At 35.7% G+C, this 17,229-nt stretch overlaps 1 protein-coding gene across 1 annotated transcript in view; it reads left to right on the forward strand.

Moving 5' to 3' along the window:
* Nucleotides 1–5,046: 5,046 nt before the first annotated feature.
* LOC107164902 (sodium/hydrogen exchanger 9B1-like) overlaps nucleotides 5,047–17,229 on the forward strand; it is a 37,341-nt gene continuing 25,158 nt past the window's right edge. The window contains exons 1-3 of the mRNA XM_089216471.1: nucleotides 5,047–5,177; nucleotides 6,854–7,412; nucleotides 15,051–15,129. Of these exons, the coding sequence (XP_089072597.1) occupies nucleotides 7,133–7,412; nucleotides 15,051–15,129 (359 nt within the window). The 5' untranslated portion in view covers nucleotides 5,047–5,177; nucleotides 6,854–7,132. The remainder of the gene's footprint in view (nucleotides 5,178–6,853; nucleotides 7,413–15,050; nucleotides 15,130–17,229) is intronic.

Consider the following 17,229-nt stretch of genomic DNA (forward strand, 5'->3'; position numbering starts at 1 on the left):
TTACTGTATTAGTTATAAACTTATAAATTTATAATATTTTTATTATATTATTTAATATAATTATGACTTTATAAGTACCTATTTATGTATGACAGTATAGTGAATTATGTATAGACGTTTTAAGTTTAATAGTAAATAAAATTCGATTAGAAATATAAAAGTACCATGTATCTAAGTATCTTTGATACATGTATCATGTATCTTGACATCTTGTATCTTATTTCTTGATACACTAAATGTATGTATCATGATACTTTTTTTGAGTATCTTGCCCAACCCTGTCTACAACCTAGTACCTACATATATATTTATAATAACTCTCATCACTGTGCATTGAGACGATAAATAATTATAATAAATAAATGAATATTTTATACAATTTTGTGACAGTAAGTTTACTGCTATTATACATAATATCACTATTTATAGTATAAGCCAGTGGTGTTCAAACTTTTTTATCCCACAGCTTCTTTGGGTTATTTTGACGGCTCCCAAATTATTATGAAAAAAATTGAAAAACATACGGACACAATATGTGTGATCAATGATAATAAGTATTAAGTAATAACAGTGACTTTAATACTAGAAATAAAACTTCAAATGGTCACGTGATGTGTTTCATTTTCGTTTCCATAATGATTACAAATAATATTTATAATAATTAAACAAGACCCAGGTTGGTATAATGTTGGATTCCGATGCTTTGACTCGGCTCCATTCTCAAACTCTTGCAACGCCCCTGAGATCCACGACGCACGGTTTGAATAGGTATACCTTTGGTATAAGCAATACAAGTTTAGATATTAGTTACAGGCAATTAGAGTATAAATAATTTATTCTTATAGCTGGTAAAAAAAATAATATTGTTACAACACTTACAACAGAATAGTATTGCATTGAAAATATACTATACCTATGTGAATTATCAATTAACTGTGAGGTAGCCGTTCCGCCCTTACCCACTGGTCACCTTGTATATATGTATATGCATAAAATTATTATGTATACACATAACAAATTATAATCCCATACACAATTTATGTACAGTAAGTAGTAACTACGAACAATAAATAAATACAATTTGTGAATCAACTTTATATAACAACAATTGTAACTGTGTAAGAACGGGTATAATTAATGGCCGGACTAACACAACGTGGATACCTAAAGGTGTTTTAAACATGTATATATGTTTAGAAACCTACAAAATTTAATTTTGGTTAAAATGTAAGAGATAAATTTAATTGTTGATCATAGACATTAACTCGAAAATTAAAGTACAATTAAAAAAGTTGGGCAAGTGGTTACTATTCTGCTGTACTATAGATGTCTATAAAGGAGTCTCCGTAATAGACTACGTATTCAATTTGAACTCAATGATGTAAGATCATTGTGTACAAAAAACGACTCTGGCGACTAAAGATAGACCGTCAGAATATAATATAACTATTTATATTTTATGATGTAATTATTAGTAAAGTAATTTATTTTATTGATATTAGTATAATAGTACCTATGTCCTATAATACAGTGGACTGAATTAGTTTTGAAAAAAATTACATTTGAAAATGGCATTGTGCACGTATGACATATACCTACAGTATAATAAAAACTTTAAAAGTTTCAAGTACGCATCAATGTTATTTTTAAATTACAACAAAATAACTAAAATCTATTCTTCGTTTAAATATATAGAATTTCGTTTAAATTTGAATTTAATATGCTTAACCTATGAAAAAAACTGTGATTTTTTAGATTTTTTCGTTACCAAATGATTGGTTATAGATAATTTTGAGAGAGGCAGTGATGATAAGGGAACGTCAACAGCGATCCGATCTAGTGGCCTAGTGTACCATGGACAGGTGATGTATTGTACCCATACAGTAGCCCAGCTTATATAGCTTTCGCTGTGGGCTAATGATAAACTACAATTCTTTTCAGTAAATGTCAGTAGGATATAAAGGTATGTTCTGGTGGCGGACCCCCTCACCGCAACACCCTCCACACACAATCAGTTCTGATGCCGCACCTCCATACACCCTCCACAACTGCGATCCTTACAATCTTATCTCATTCACCGCCGTCTGATCACACAGGTACGCGATGTATATTTACCTCCCTCCCTGACCTTCCCGCCCGATCAACACGTGACCGATACATAAATTTATTATATATTTACCTCCACTACACCCACCACCGTTCAACATATATTTTAGACTTAGACTCATAGATATACGCGACAACAACAATTAAAAACATATATTTATGAATAACATATTAATAACTGATACACATAATAAAATATGTACCTTCCTACGAAATGTTATCATACTTTAAAAAAAACAACATAACATTCTATATATTATTATTATAAGCAAATGATATTCTATTAAAAGTAAATATCGTTAGTACTAAAACATACCTTAATCGCTTTTACGTTAGACTCATAGATATACGCGACAACAACAATTTTAAAAACATCTATTAATGAATAACATATTAATAACTGATACACATAATAAAATAAGTACCTTCCCACGAAATGCTATCATACTTAAAGAAAAAAAATCCTAACACACTCTAACAGACGATGATATAGAATGAGACAGTTCTTGACATCCATACCTGTACGCATACGTTGTCTTCGTTCTCTCCGTGTTTTTCACGAGGCACCCGTAGGTTTCTGCCATGCTCCGGAGTGGGGGATGGCGGCACTTGTTCTCCGGACATCACGACTTGCCCGGAGAAAAATGCCGCCCGATGGTCGAGGATCGAACCCGGTCCGGCTGAGCCACAGCCGACGCGTTAGACCACTCGGTCACCTCGTCCCCCAGATTCTATATCATCGTCTGTTAGAGTGTCTTAGGATTTTTTATCTTTAAGTATGATAGCATTTCGTGGGAAGGTACATATTTTATTATGAGTATCAGTTCTTAATATGTTATTCATTAATAGATGTTTTTAAAATTGTTGTTGTCGCGTATAGCGAAAGCCATTTAAGCTGGGCCACTATATAATATAATACATCACCTGTCCGTGGTACACTAGGCCACTGATCAGATCGCTGTTGACGTTCCCTAATCATCACTGCCTCTCAAATTTATTTATCACCAATCATTTGGTAACTAAAAAATCTAAAAAATCTCAGTTTTTTTCATAGGTTAAGCATATTAAATTCAAATTTAAACGAAATTCTATATTTTAATGAAGAATAGATTTTAGTTATTTTGTTGTAATTTAAAAATAACATTGATGCGTACTTGAAACTTTTAAAGTTTTTATAATACTGTAGGTATATGTCATACGTGCACAATGCCATTTTCAAATGTAATTTTTTTGCAAAACTAATTCAGTCCACTGTATTATAGGACATTGGTACTATTAAACTAATATCAATAAAATAAATTACTTTACTAATAATTATATCATGCGGAGGGTGTTGGGGTGCGGGGGTCCGCTACCAGAACATACCTTTATATCCTACTAATGTCTTATGTTTTATTTAATTTGATTATTTTGTATTTATTATTTTACTAAATATGTAAGTAGTTTTTAATTTTTACTATAAATTAAGAATTTGGTTTTGATTTTGACACTAACAAAATTGTTGTATAATATGTGAGCATTTCCAATAATAATGTCTGTAACAAATTGTTGTAAATAGGAAGGAACTACACAAATTATGTACCTAGGTAGTAGGTATAAATATATATTATGCCTATATTCATTTATCAATGAAAATCGTATGCCGGTTATAGCAGCCCTTGAACTATAACTATCCGAATAGAATACATTTTTGGAACAGTAGTAGTTTAATATTTGTATTAAACACATTTATGAAAAAGTAAAAACGTTTACCTATCTACCTATATATTATATTCCTGATGTGTAAAAAACAATTATAGGTATTATAATATCATAGGTAGGTACGTAATTTTTGTAATGTGATTTATCAAACAGATTATGATGGCTGCAGCTGCCAGGTTTATATTCTTATAGACGCCAGAAATTATTTGTAATGTAAAATTAAATATTTAAATATTAATATTTTATTGAAAATGTAATTTTGAATAATTCACATATTATCTATCTATAAGATAATCAAGTTGCCACTGCTGTATCTGGGTAAGTACCTTTATAGTAGGTACCTCCTATTACATATACTAAATATTATATTGAAATGCAATTACATTTAATAATAATTTTAATAGTTTATAACAATATAAAGTTGTTGCTTTTTATTTTTATCCTTCACTTTTTTCATTGAAAATTTGCTTCCACTTAAGTAAAATATTATAAAATTTTAATTTATAGTAGTAAGATTAACTTTACAACACTAAAAATCGTGTATCCGAAAAAGCACAAATTTTTTTTAAAAGCTATAATTATTATAACTATCAAATCTTACCACGTTAGAAATATAAAATTGTGCGCAAAATAACTTACTCACAGTGAAAAAATGTAATCAATTATATCTTATAGTTAATTGGAAATATAATATACGTTTTTGTACTTACTTACAACTAATTTCAACAGTAAATAGACGCAACTATGCGTATACAGTATACACACATGACACAGTACAATGGTACTAACCTACTACCTACATAATATTTCTTCTAAGCAGTTGATTGTGAATACAACGATAACAATTATACAATGACAATATAATACTAAACATCTTGTAAAAATAAGTTTTCTTTTATTATTTAAAGAATATTTAATATAGTATTATTACAGACTACAGTGCTTACCTATTATTCAACAAACAATACGCGAATAATACTATAATATAGGTATTTAAAGAATATTGTGCACGTTTTATAAAAAATATCATGATACATATCTAAAAATCAGTATAATAATATATTATCTATCGCTATTTTTTAAATAATGCGTCATTTACTGTTCAAGATGTTTTTAAATTTTCGCCTTTTTTGATGAGTATCTACTATCTATTTTTAAATTTGCGTTTATACTTTTTTAATAAACGGGGTAATAATTACTGGCAAGTAGCAGGCATAACTTTTGATGTGTTATTCGCGATGCGTCCATCATAGCAAAAAGTTTAAAATATTAAAATAATATTATGTTATTTTTGGATATTCGTAAATAAAATTTGATCATTTACCTATACATTTTTTGTTTTTTGTAAACTACAGGCCATGCACAACTAGGTGAGTCCACATAACATACAATTTCGTAGGTAGTATAGGTACCTAGATGTAATTATTTTAAAATCAATATCATACATAAATGTAAAGTCAAAACATAATGAAATGGCTTACAAATTATCTTGAAAGGGTTTTTATTTTTGAAATTTTTAACAATACATCCCGTTTATAGAAGTTCATAGCTTAAAACAAACATTAAATGCCAGTATTGTACGTTGCCGAAAAGTCATTGTTAATTATGTATTTTTATTCTTTTTATCATTATTATTATTATTTGATCATGGACGATGTTGACCTATACAAGTTAGATGTTGAACAAATAATACATTAATAACATTGTTTAGTAGCATATAAATATTATAACTTATTTATTTAAAATAAATATTTAAACTTTTTAAAAGTATACCTATGTTTTTATTTTATTAAATATCTTTTTTATGATTTAAGACGTACTATTTATTGAGTAGCACCACTTTCTATTCATTATATAATAATAATAATACCCAATTACAAAAATAATGTATTAAAAATAATATTTTATAGCTATGTTTGGAAAATATTTCTAAATGTTCTATAATTTGTGTCATTTTTGATCCTCGTGTTAGCTTTGATTAAAGATTTTGCCCATTAATTTAATTTCCTATATTGCTACGTTTATCTATAATTGTGAGGCTGAGTATAAATATAAAATACATCAGTCTGAATTGTAATTTTAATTTTGACCAAGATTACAATTAGGTATTTATAAAAGGTACGGTTTTAAAAATACACAATATAGTTATTGTATAATATAGAGCACAAATTATTTAAAAGATATATTAGGATTTTCATAAAAAAAAAACTACTATATAGATATTGGCATTCATTCATAACTGATTTTGGTAGGCATTGTATTTAAACAAATCGGAGTTAAGATATATATTTTACTGTCACACATTTTTAAGCATGTTAATGTATTCGGTCGTCACGCGTGTATATATCTAAACATACAGGGTGATCTATTTACATGGCTAAACTAATTTACTAGGTCAGTTGTTGTTGTTTTTTTTTTTTATTATTGTTGCCAACCTAAATTTATGTTTTAATGACCAGAAGCAGATTATTTTTTTTATAACAGTCAAAATATCGAATAAGTATCAAATAGTATAACTTATAATACATTAAATTTATAAAATAGTTGTTTTAATAATAAACATTTTTATTTTATTCGAGTAAATTAAATTGAAAGAGATCCCTCACTATAGTTATATTGTAGTTATGGTTCAACACTCCAAATTCTACCTGGAGAAAATTATTTCGATTCTAATTAGGAAACAGATAGCTATTAATTATTATAGGTTATTGTTAAAAATAATTACAAATCTGATAGGAAATAGTAAAATATTATATATATATATTTTTTTTTGGCAAAATGTATGGATAGTGTTATACCTAATTACTTTAAATTTCACGAAAAAAATACAAAATAAAAATACAATTGACTTAGAAAATGAGCGTGGGCAGTTGAATGAATAACTTTGTTGGTAAGCTCATTACGGCCGACCATAAAGTATGATAATTTCAATTCTTATATTCTTATAGAAGTGAGTAAGTATATTCTTATACGTTAGCTCCGTTACATAATAATATATTATGTATACAAAATCAGTATTTTATTGGTCTGTATATTATAACTATAGGTATCTATCTACTCATACACCGATTATGGTAATATTTCGCGAACCGTGTGACAGCTGGATCCAATATCAAGTCGAATCGCTGTCACTGTTGCAGAATCGGTGTCGAAATACTAAAAAATTCGTCTCCGAAGTACTCGTCGTACCTTTCATAGGTACCTACTGCCGTCCCGATTCCGGTGGCTGTGCAAGTCTTATGTGAAATCCTCGACGTCTAAGTCTCACCCGCCGGTTACATTATTGCACAGTTATCCGCAGTTCATTATATTCGCGTGCATTCAAATGGCCGGCGTGTACATCCGGAGACACGGAAGTGTAGTTATCGATTTGTCGTCATCGCGGTCGGCTGTACAATCGCGTAACCTGCAGACTCCAGTGGCGGCGACATTGCGATGGCGGTCCGACTCGTACCAAGTGAACGGTCCCTGTAACAGCGTCGACCCACTCAGCAATAATAATTCGCAGCTGGCTGACACCAACCCGGTCGTCGAGCTGACGAATCTCCCGCACAGCTGCGGCGCACGCGACGATGAGCTGCAGTCATCTCACCATAACCAGCTAGGTAGATGATTAATAAATGATTGATATTATAGTGTTTATAGTGCGTATCGATGTGTGTAGAGCGTACGTACCTATATGATAGGTAGGTATATAATAAATTTCAATGTATAACACAATGACTAATAACCGTTGACTGCAACCAGATATAATATAATATAATATAATATAATAATTAATAATATAATATAATATAAAATATAATATAATGTCTATGACTGTAACACGATTTCAATTTTAATGTTATTGATTTCCACGATAACCAGTATTAATGGTATACTTTGATCAGAGAGTGGGGTTTTAGAGCATCTCTGCAGTATATATTTTGTTTTATCTCATACCTATTCCACAGTTGTAAATTCACAGACAAAATCCAATAAAAATGTTCATAATATTTTTATTACCTTAAATTGTGATATGTAATCAAGGCATATAGACGTTAATAATAATAAGGTAGTTAATTTTCATAGGCCTTATTATACTGTTAAACTCATAGACGGAGCATCACTGGTTGGAGGGGTTGGGTGGTGCGGTCACAACCATAGATAATATATATACATGGATAGGACATCCCTATTATACTTAATACACACGGTATAATGTGACAGAAGAGAATATAATATGTTACAACACTGGTTACATGTGGTTACATTAATGGTTTATGATAAAACTATGTTATCAACACATTATTTAGAAAAGTATTAAGAATTTTTTAATTTTGACTCCCCAAAGTACCAACTAGATTCACTTTCTGATCGAACGGGGTACTGAAGTTGAAAATCGAAGAACTTTTACTGACCCAAAACGTGATGACAGACACAAAAAAAACACACACATCATGGTAAAATCAATACATTTATCTCTCCGCTCAGAATATAAAATACAATTGGTAGGTACATACATTATAAAATTACTCATTACGCCATAATATCGTTTTTGTATATTGTTTTCTCATTGTTTCCTGTCTTTTTTAGATTCTGAGCGGAGCGATGAATGTATTGATTTTACCATGATGTGTTTTTTTTTTTGTGTCATCACGTTTTGGGGCAGTAAAAATGCTTCGATTTTTGACTTCAGTACCTCGTTCGATCAGAAAGTGAATCTAGTTGGTACTTTGGGGGGTCAAAAGTAAAAAATTCTTAATACTTTTCTAAATAATCGAGTATCGAGAAAAACAAACCAAAAATTAAGGGAAAACGGGAAATTTTACGCACACTCATTTTTCGACAAAATCGATTTTGGTTTTTTATGCAACTTTAAAACAAATGACCATAGGTACAGACATAACCAACTTTGTGACGGGGAGAAACGAGGCTCTGACCCCGGTGGCTGTGTTTCAAGCCCTTATCCGTCTTGCACGGGCGAACTCTCTCCTCGCCTTCGTGACACGGTCTCATCCCTCCGGCGAGTTTTAAACGCGGGCGCCCGGACGCCAGTCACGCCTCCCGCCCGCCGGCGGCTCTCTTTCTGAGATCGATCGTTGGGTCTCGAGTCCCGTGTCGGCGACCGCCGGTATCTTACCTCCGGACAAGTTTCTCCCCTTCTACTAATGCGTTACTCCCACAGTCTCCACGAGGCCGTCCACATAGGCGCGGGTGTGCGACGAGCCGGGCGCGGGCGCGGGGCATGGCCGGCGCACGCGTGCGGCCCGTCGGGCACGCGCTCCACTGCTAACCAGAACGTCGCTTTCCTTCCGGGCCGTGAGGCATTGTCGGTCTTCGCGGCGGGGCGTATTTCTGGTTCCCGTGGAATGGGATTTCGGAAGCCATTCTTCCCGGTACCCACAACGACCGTTTTCCCGCTGGCATTATCGTCGGGGACGGAGTTTTAGTCCGCCGCGGCGCAACCCTTGTTGGAGCGGTACGGTTTTTGTCGCGGGTTTCCGTTCCCGCACCGATTTCTCGGCGGTGCTTACTAGCGGCGATGACCCCGAGCCGGTCTTCTCCGTGCACTAGGCGTCCTGAACGGTCTGGGTTCAATTGGTCGGACTCTCGATCGGAGTCGGACGAGTGATAGCCGGCATGTGATCGGAGTTCCACGGATAGGCTGGCGTGAGGTACCTACGCGTGGTTACTTTCTCCCGATCCTTCCGTCTCCACTCGCCCAATTTCCCCATCGGTATGTCGCAGATCTGCGGGCATTTCCTTTTAGTTGTGCCCCTATTCCTACTCGGGTCTGGTTTTCCTCGTGCGGATTAGGAAGGGGTTATCCCTCTTTACCCTCGATCCTGGCTTCCCCAGGATTCCGTGTCGGAATCTTACATTAACGCCGAAGCACGCCTAACGAGCCAGCCCTTCATCAGTGCGCTTCTCAAGCGATTCATGTGCGAATCTTTGAAGCGCCCGGAACATGACCTCAGATCCGGTCATGTGCTCTAAGCTGCACGGCCAGTCCGCACCGGTCGCTTGCGCCGCAGCTATGAGTTGTTCTCTTTCTCGGTCAGCAAGTGGGCATTCAAACAGCAGATGCTCGGCGGTTCCTGCCGGGAACCCGCAACGGCAAGCTGCATCGCCAGTAAGGTTGAAACGGTGGAGTGAATGATTGGAGTCCCCGTGCCCCGACATTAGCTGAGACGTGAAGTGGTCTGGGATACACCACCCACGGTCCAGCCGCATCCGGACGTCCGGGAACCACCTCTCAGTCCACCTTCCCTTACTAGAGGCGACCCACTGTTGCTGCCAAAGGAGGATGGTTTCAGCGGTATATCTTTCCTCCCTATTCGCTGCCTCGAGGGCCGTCATCGCGCCTCGCCTTACCGCGGCTCTGTCCCTTTCAATTCTGGCCAGTTTCTTTAGCTCGAGGTCCAGCGGGGGCACTCCCGCTAGGACCTGCAACGCCACCGTGGACGTCGTCTTATAGGCCCCCGTTATCGCTAACAACGGTTGTCTCTGTGCCATATTTGCCCTCGCTCTCCTGTGTCCCGAAGCCATGCACTTCTCCGCCCAAATCGATGCCGCGTACCCCATCTGAGGTACGAACACCGATTTGTAGATCCGTAGTGCCACGTTGCTTTTAAGTCCCCATCGGGTCTTGGCGACTCCATGCAGTCTGCTGAACAGGCTTTTCGTCGCTTCGGCCTTCTCCGCTAGGTGAAGGCTGAAGTCCTGTTTTTGGTCAAATGTGACCCCAAGGTATTTCGCCTTGGCGGTCGATCTTATCTTTACTCCGCCCAGTCGGAGTTCCAGCGGCTTCGAGAGCGAGTTTTTAAGCCATAGCGTTTGAAACTTGGCCGCGGAAAAGGTGAGTTTTCGCTGCTCCGCCCATTGCGACGCTCTCTCGAGTAACGCATTTGTTCTACTAGTGACTTCCGGTCGGTGTTTACCGGAGACTAGAATCGCGATGTCGTCTGCATACGCGACAATTTCTGTTCCCTCAGGCAGTTCCTGCGTTAGCAACGGATTCATCGCGTATCGCCACAAGTCCGGGCCGTAGCTCGATCCTTGCGGCGTGCCCTTAGTTAGGGTCCTCGTTATGTCGACGCCGCCGATCCTCATACCGGCCCGACGGCCGTCGAGATAACTCTTTGTCAGTTCGATGAGCCCGCTGCTGCAGCCTGCCTGTTGCATATCGAGTATGAGCTGGGGCCACCAGAGGCAGTCGAACGCGCCCGATATGTCCAGGAATACGGCATGCACGTATTTCTCTGTCCTGTTTTCGGTCCAGCTGAGTACGTGATTGATCGCGTCGATCGTGGAGAGGCCTTTCGTGAACCCGAATTGTCTTTTCGACATGCGGGGATCCGTATCTTTGCGGATTCTCTCTACTATAATGTGCTCAAGCGCTTTCGAGATCACCGGCAGCAAGCTTATAGGTCGATACGACTTCGGCTCCGCCGGGTCCTTACCCGGGGCTTTCCTGAACACTACTAGACGTGCAATCTTCCACGATTTCGGGAATCGCTTCGTCCTAAGACAACAATTGAAGGCCCATGTTATGTCCTTGCCTATCACCGGCCACGCCTGTCTCAGTATTTTCGCCGTTATGCCGTCCAAGCCTGGTGCCTTGTTCGGAGCCATTCTCCAGATGGCTCCCTTGACCTCCTCCACATCGCAAGGGTCAATCGGTCCCGACTCTACTTGTTCCGGTCGAAATGTTCCCAGGCCGACCCCCGTTCTTTCCCGGGTTTCTTTTTGTTCCAGGTTCTCGCCTACTTCCGTATCACCTGGAACCAAGGCATCCATGAGTGCATCGCCTGTCTCCTTAAGAGTTAACGTGTACGATCCGTCCAGCTTACGGATCGAGGCCGGAAGGTCTTCCGAAGGCTTAGTCCCTCCGGTTTTCAGCCATTTGAAGACGGGTCCCCACGGGTCGCTATCTCCCGCGTCCGTGACGAATTTTCGCCAAGCGCTTCTTCTCGCTCTGAAGCAATGCCTCTTGAACGTGCGCTTACGTCTCATGTAGACAGTACGGATAGCCCGTCTTCTGAACGCAGTTTTTGCATTCCTAAGCTTGACCTTCCAGCGGCCGAGTGCACTCAATTCGCTATCCAGCGCTTCGTTCCACCACGGGGGAGGTCTCCGTCTGGCCTGGGTCCTCTTGGTCATTTTGACCTCACAGGCCATTTCCAGCACTTCGGCGAGTGCTGCCGTGCAAGTTTCAACGTCTGGCGACTCGAGACTTCGCGATTTCGCGTCTCTGCATTCCCTCAGGAACTTCCGGAACTCAGTCCAATTCGTTTTGGTGCAATTATATTTCCTTGCCGTATCCTGGGTCTCGACGCGCACGTCTGCCCTCGTTATTATATTAAAGCTGATCAACGCGTGATCGCTCGACGTAAGGTCGTGAGTGGCCGACCAGTCCGCAACCCTGACGTTGTTACGCGTCAGCGTCACGTCCAGGCAGGCCGACCCCCTGTTCCTAAACGTCGGAGGGTGCCCCGCCCTGTTATGCACTGAGAGGTCCTTCCGACCAATCAAGTCCACGACCATGTCTCCGCGGGCGTCCGAGACCGTGTCGTGCCACACCGATGACCGTGCATTTACGTCCGCGCAGATCAATACGGCACCATTGACTTTGCCTAGAATGTCGTCTAGCTCGTCAACGTATGTCTGGGTCGGCTCACTGTGCTGAAAGTAAGCGGAGACCAACGTCAAGGTAACGTCTCCATAGCTCAGCACGGCCACGGCAAAGTGGCTGGAATCAAATTGTCTAAGAGTCAGGAGTCCTACGGCAGGGTTCACGACGACGATCGCAGCCATGGGCGTGCGACCGGTCGCTATCACCCTAAAGGGGCGCCTATCCAGTAGGTAAACCCCTCTGCCGTCGGTCGCTGGCTCTTGTATCAGGCAGACATCTATTTCGTTCCTGACTAATAGTCTTTCAATTTCATGCATGACAGCTTTACTTCTGGCTGCATTTATTTGATAAATTTTAATTAGCGTCTCCGGTGGCACTTGGCCGACCGTGTTTTCAAGTCTACTGGCGTCAGATGCAGCGCTGACATCTGAGCCAGCCGTTCCTTCTTTATCAAAGTCACCCTCAATTTGAGCTGGCTCCTCCGCGAGGACAGCTAGGGTGGTTTCCGCATCTGCCAAACCACCTGACTCGGTTGGTAAGTCTCCGGGTGCCACATCCCCGGGATCGACAGTCTTTTTTGGGCACTTAGCCCGTTTTCTCAACCTGAGTACTTTCCGTCTCACTCCCTTCCGGGAGCGAGCCGGTGCCCGCACTGGGTCGCAGCTAACAGCTGCGGCCGCAGCCTTGACCATAGGTACATAAAATTTCACCGAATGTTTATATAAGTATATTCTATCCACCATGCAATTTTCAAAAATTTTCGACTTAAGTTGAACTATTCATAGGCATTTGAAATTTTCGATCATTATTAGTTTTTTTTTAATCGATAAAAATTTATTTGTTAGGCAGAAAAGCTTGAAAATTTATTACTAGATTCTTAACATATTGTTAAAATAGCAGTTGAAAAATAAAATAAATTCATAGTCACAATTTTTTTTTATAAGCATTCAAAGTTTGAATTTTGACAAAATACGTAAAAATCACGAAAATTCACAAATTATTTTAAGCTAGAAATTCATAAAAAATTTTATTTTTAAATCTAAAATTTGAAAATTTAATACAAGATTCCTTAAAAGTTTTTCAATCTTTATCACAAATAAAAAGTCCAGCGGAAATTCAAATTAAATTTTTATGAGCATTTGAAATTTAAATTTTTACAACATTGGATTTTCACTGGACCGATTATATTATGGCTCACAAATACATTATGTATTTTTTTTTTTTTTATTGATCAAAAGGACATCGGCGACAACGGATTATGTATTTTGATGGGTTTGACGAATGTAGGAAAAAAAGTCCCTGGAAAAAAAGATTCGGAAAAAAAGTCCCCGGTGAAAAAGTCCCCGGTAAAAAAGTCCCACGGAAAAAAAGTCCCACGGAAAAAAAGTCCCCAAATTAATATTTGATTTAAATTAAGTCTTTTATCGTATAGGTATTTATAATCCTAACCTAACCTAACCTAACCTAACCTAACCTAACCTAACGCTTCTCATGTGAACTAGCCCTTATACTGCAACGGGAGACTTTTTTTCCGGTAACTTTTTTTCCGGGAACTTTTTTTCCATGGGACTTTTTTACCGGGGACTTTTTCACCGGGGACTTTTTTTCCGGATCTTTTTTTCCGGGGACTTTTTTTCCGTTTACCGGGTTTGACATACGTGATTAGCAATTTCTTAGTTTGGTAGGTTATTGAACTAATTTTTGTCAATCAAAATGCATATATCTAAATTACTATAGAATGGAATGGTGTGAACAGGTTTAATTTGTTGTATAAATAGTTTAAATTAGTTTGAAAATATTGTCGTGTATAGCAAATAATACTATACCTAAGTAATAGCTGAAAGTTTTAATTATCTTCGATTGAGTGATGTATTTATGGTAGGGAGGGGCAGGTGGTGATTTGGATAGGTTGGTACATTTTTGATTAATATTGCAGGGTTTTTAACTGTAAGTAAAAAATAATGATTGTATAATAGTATTATTTTTTTATACATTCTGTGATAGTTTCAGAACACGGAAATGTATATAATGGGTAAGGGGTAGACTTTTTTTCCCCTGAGGTGCAAAAATCTAGAAATGTCTTTACTACGGTTAATATTTTTCAAATCGTAATGAGATAACTAACAAGTGACAACGTTTAGAGAAAACTCTAGTGGTGACATCTGGAATATATACTGATAGCTGTATAGATTTAAATACTAATGCGTGGAGCGAGAAATTAATTCGAAATAATTTAATAATAATATAACGTGTGTGCCTAAGTGTAAGATGTAAAAATAAAAATTTATAACACAGATTAACAGGTACAAAAAATAATAATCATAATAACAAAATAATATAATAAAACATTTTAAGATTTTGACTTCCTTTTAACATGTGATACCCGATGGCACCTTCTAATTGTCTCCAAGAATTAGGAAATTTAAATTACTTTTGAACCAAATGTTTTGCAAACATATTTTTGATGAAAAAGCTTATTATTTTTGGAATACAATTTTTCAAATTATCATGTCACGATTATAGATATATTTCTACTTACTTTTGTAAAATAACACGTTATGTATAAATATTATTTTTTAACTGCAGTGATGAGTGTCTTATACAATTATTGTTTTTAATATTGCAGGATTTATTTCTGTTATCAGTGAAAACAGAAAATCAATAACATTTCAAAATATCAACAAGCCATCATCAAGTATAGAGCTGTAAGTATATATGTAGTACCTATCACTATAGTATACAACTATACAAGATATATTTTAATGTCAACGTGGCTGGTATAATTTTTTTTAGATTTGTGGTGTTTTTTAAACTTAAGATAGTGCAGAGAATATAGTAGAAATGTATCTACATGTATCGGTATATTGATTATGCTTTTATGAGGTATGACTACTAAAAACTTTACAATAAACAGTTGAGTTAGCTATAATATATTTCAAACTAGGTCAACCATTTAAAATGAAAATTACTTATACCTAAATATGTATGAAATGTTTTAATTACGAAATATTGCATTGTGTAATGGCACCCACCTATTATACAAATCGTATACTCGCTCATATAATGGACTATAATAAATATTTATAGTTGTTTTAGATTCTGAGCGTAGCAATTAAAGTGATGTGTGTTTTTAGTTTTTTGTTTATTGCATCACTAATAGAAGTATTATAAGAACAATTCCAATCTGAGGATGGTTTCAGGTAGGAAATAAGATCTAAAGGTACTCAATATAGCCAAAAGTAAAAATTGACCTATATTTTTTAAAATAATAATATTGGTAAAAAAATGTTTACGCGATACCAGTTTTCGACAAAATTTATTTATATTTTGCTTGTAAATTTAAAATAAATAATTGTTGAGACTTGACCTTTTTACTAAACATTTATATTCATATAATTTTCAAAATAATTTGCTCTTTTTTAAAAAATATTTATAGAAATTTTAAATTTTTTACAAGTATACAGTTTAGAGATTTTATACAAAGTTTTTCATAAATTAAAATATAAAATAAAAATTCTCTCTATTTTGTTAAAAGTATTCTGGATTTTAATTTTGGAAAAATTCTGATTATGATCGATTGCTATTTTGTAGACTAGTAATTAAAAATGTATAATGTTTTAGATTCTGAACGAAGTGATGAATGTATTGATTTTACAATAATGTGTGTTTTTTTTTGTGTCTGTGTACAGCATAACTAGTCGAAATAATGCTTCGATTTCAAACTATGGGGGTGGTTTCCGATGTAAAATTGAAGATCCTTGGTGCATTATAGAGGTCAAAAGTAAACATTTTCCAACAGTTTTCAAAAAAATCGAGAAAAACAAAAAAAAAATGACAAAAAAACGGGAATTTTTACGCAAAACCAGTTTTCTACCAAATCGATTTTTTTATATGGTTATAATTCAAAAAATAATCACCATAAATACTTGAAATTTTCACCAAATGTTTATGTTAGTGATATTTATATACAGTTAAATTTTCAAAAATTATTGACTTTTTGAGTTAATTATAGACCACTGAAATTTTCGATTTTTTTGAGAATTTTTTTTGAAGTGTCGGTAAAAAAATGTTAAACGACAAAAAAAACTTGAAAATTTAATACGCGGTTCCTTATGAGTTGTTCTTATTGTAGCTAAAAAAAATTAAATATCGTAAGTCACAATTTTTTTTTAATAAGCGTTTACAGTTCAAAGTTTTACGAAATCTGTCGAAAACGCGAAAATTTGCGAGTAATTTTGAAGTTGAAAAATCATAAAAATGTTTGTGTTTATAACTTAAGATTAAAAATACAACACTAAGTTTTCTATTAGTTTTCCTTTAAGTAGCTATAGAGAAAACTCGAAACATCATTATAGGAAAAATTTTAAGTGCGTTTGAATTTTAAATTTTTACGAAATAGCGTAACGATAACGATTTATCCTCAAATGATTTTAAACATTTGTTATTATTCAAAAAGTATAAGTCATAGATACTTGAAAAATTTTACCAGTTATTTAGATTGGCATTTTCTTTACATGATTTAATTTTCAAAATATTTTGAATTTTTTTGAGGTATTTATAAACAACTGAAATTTTCAATTTTTCTGAAATTTTTTTTTTGAAGTGTCGATAAAATTTTTATGGCCCTATCAAAATACTTGAAAATTTAATACAAAGTTCCTCATAAGTTATTCTTATAGTGATTAAAAAATTATAAGAATACATAGGCACGATTTTTTTTTTATTAGCATTTGAAGTTCAAATATTGACTTAATACGTAAAAATTACGGCAATTTTCAAATTATCTTAGATCGAAATTCATAAAA

Source organism: Diuraphis noxia, unplaced genomic scaffold (genome assembly GCF_037042655.1).
Source record: "Diuraphis noxia isolate RWA-SAM2 unplaced genomic scaffold, SU_Dnox_SAM2 contig0001, whole genome shotgun sequence".
NCBI classification, from domain to species: Eukaryota; Metazoa; Arthropoda; class Insecta; order Hemiptera; family Aphididae; genus Diuraphis; species Diuraphis noxia.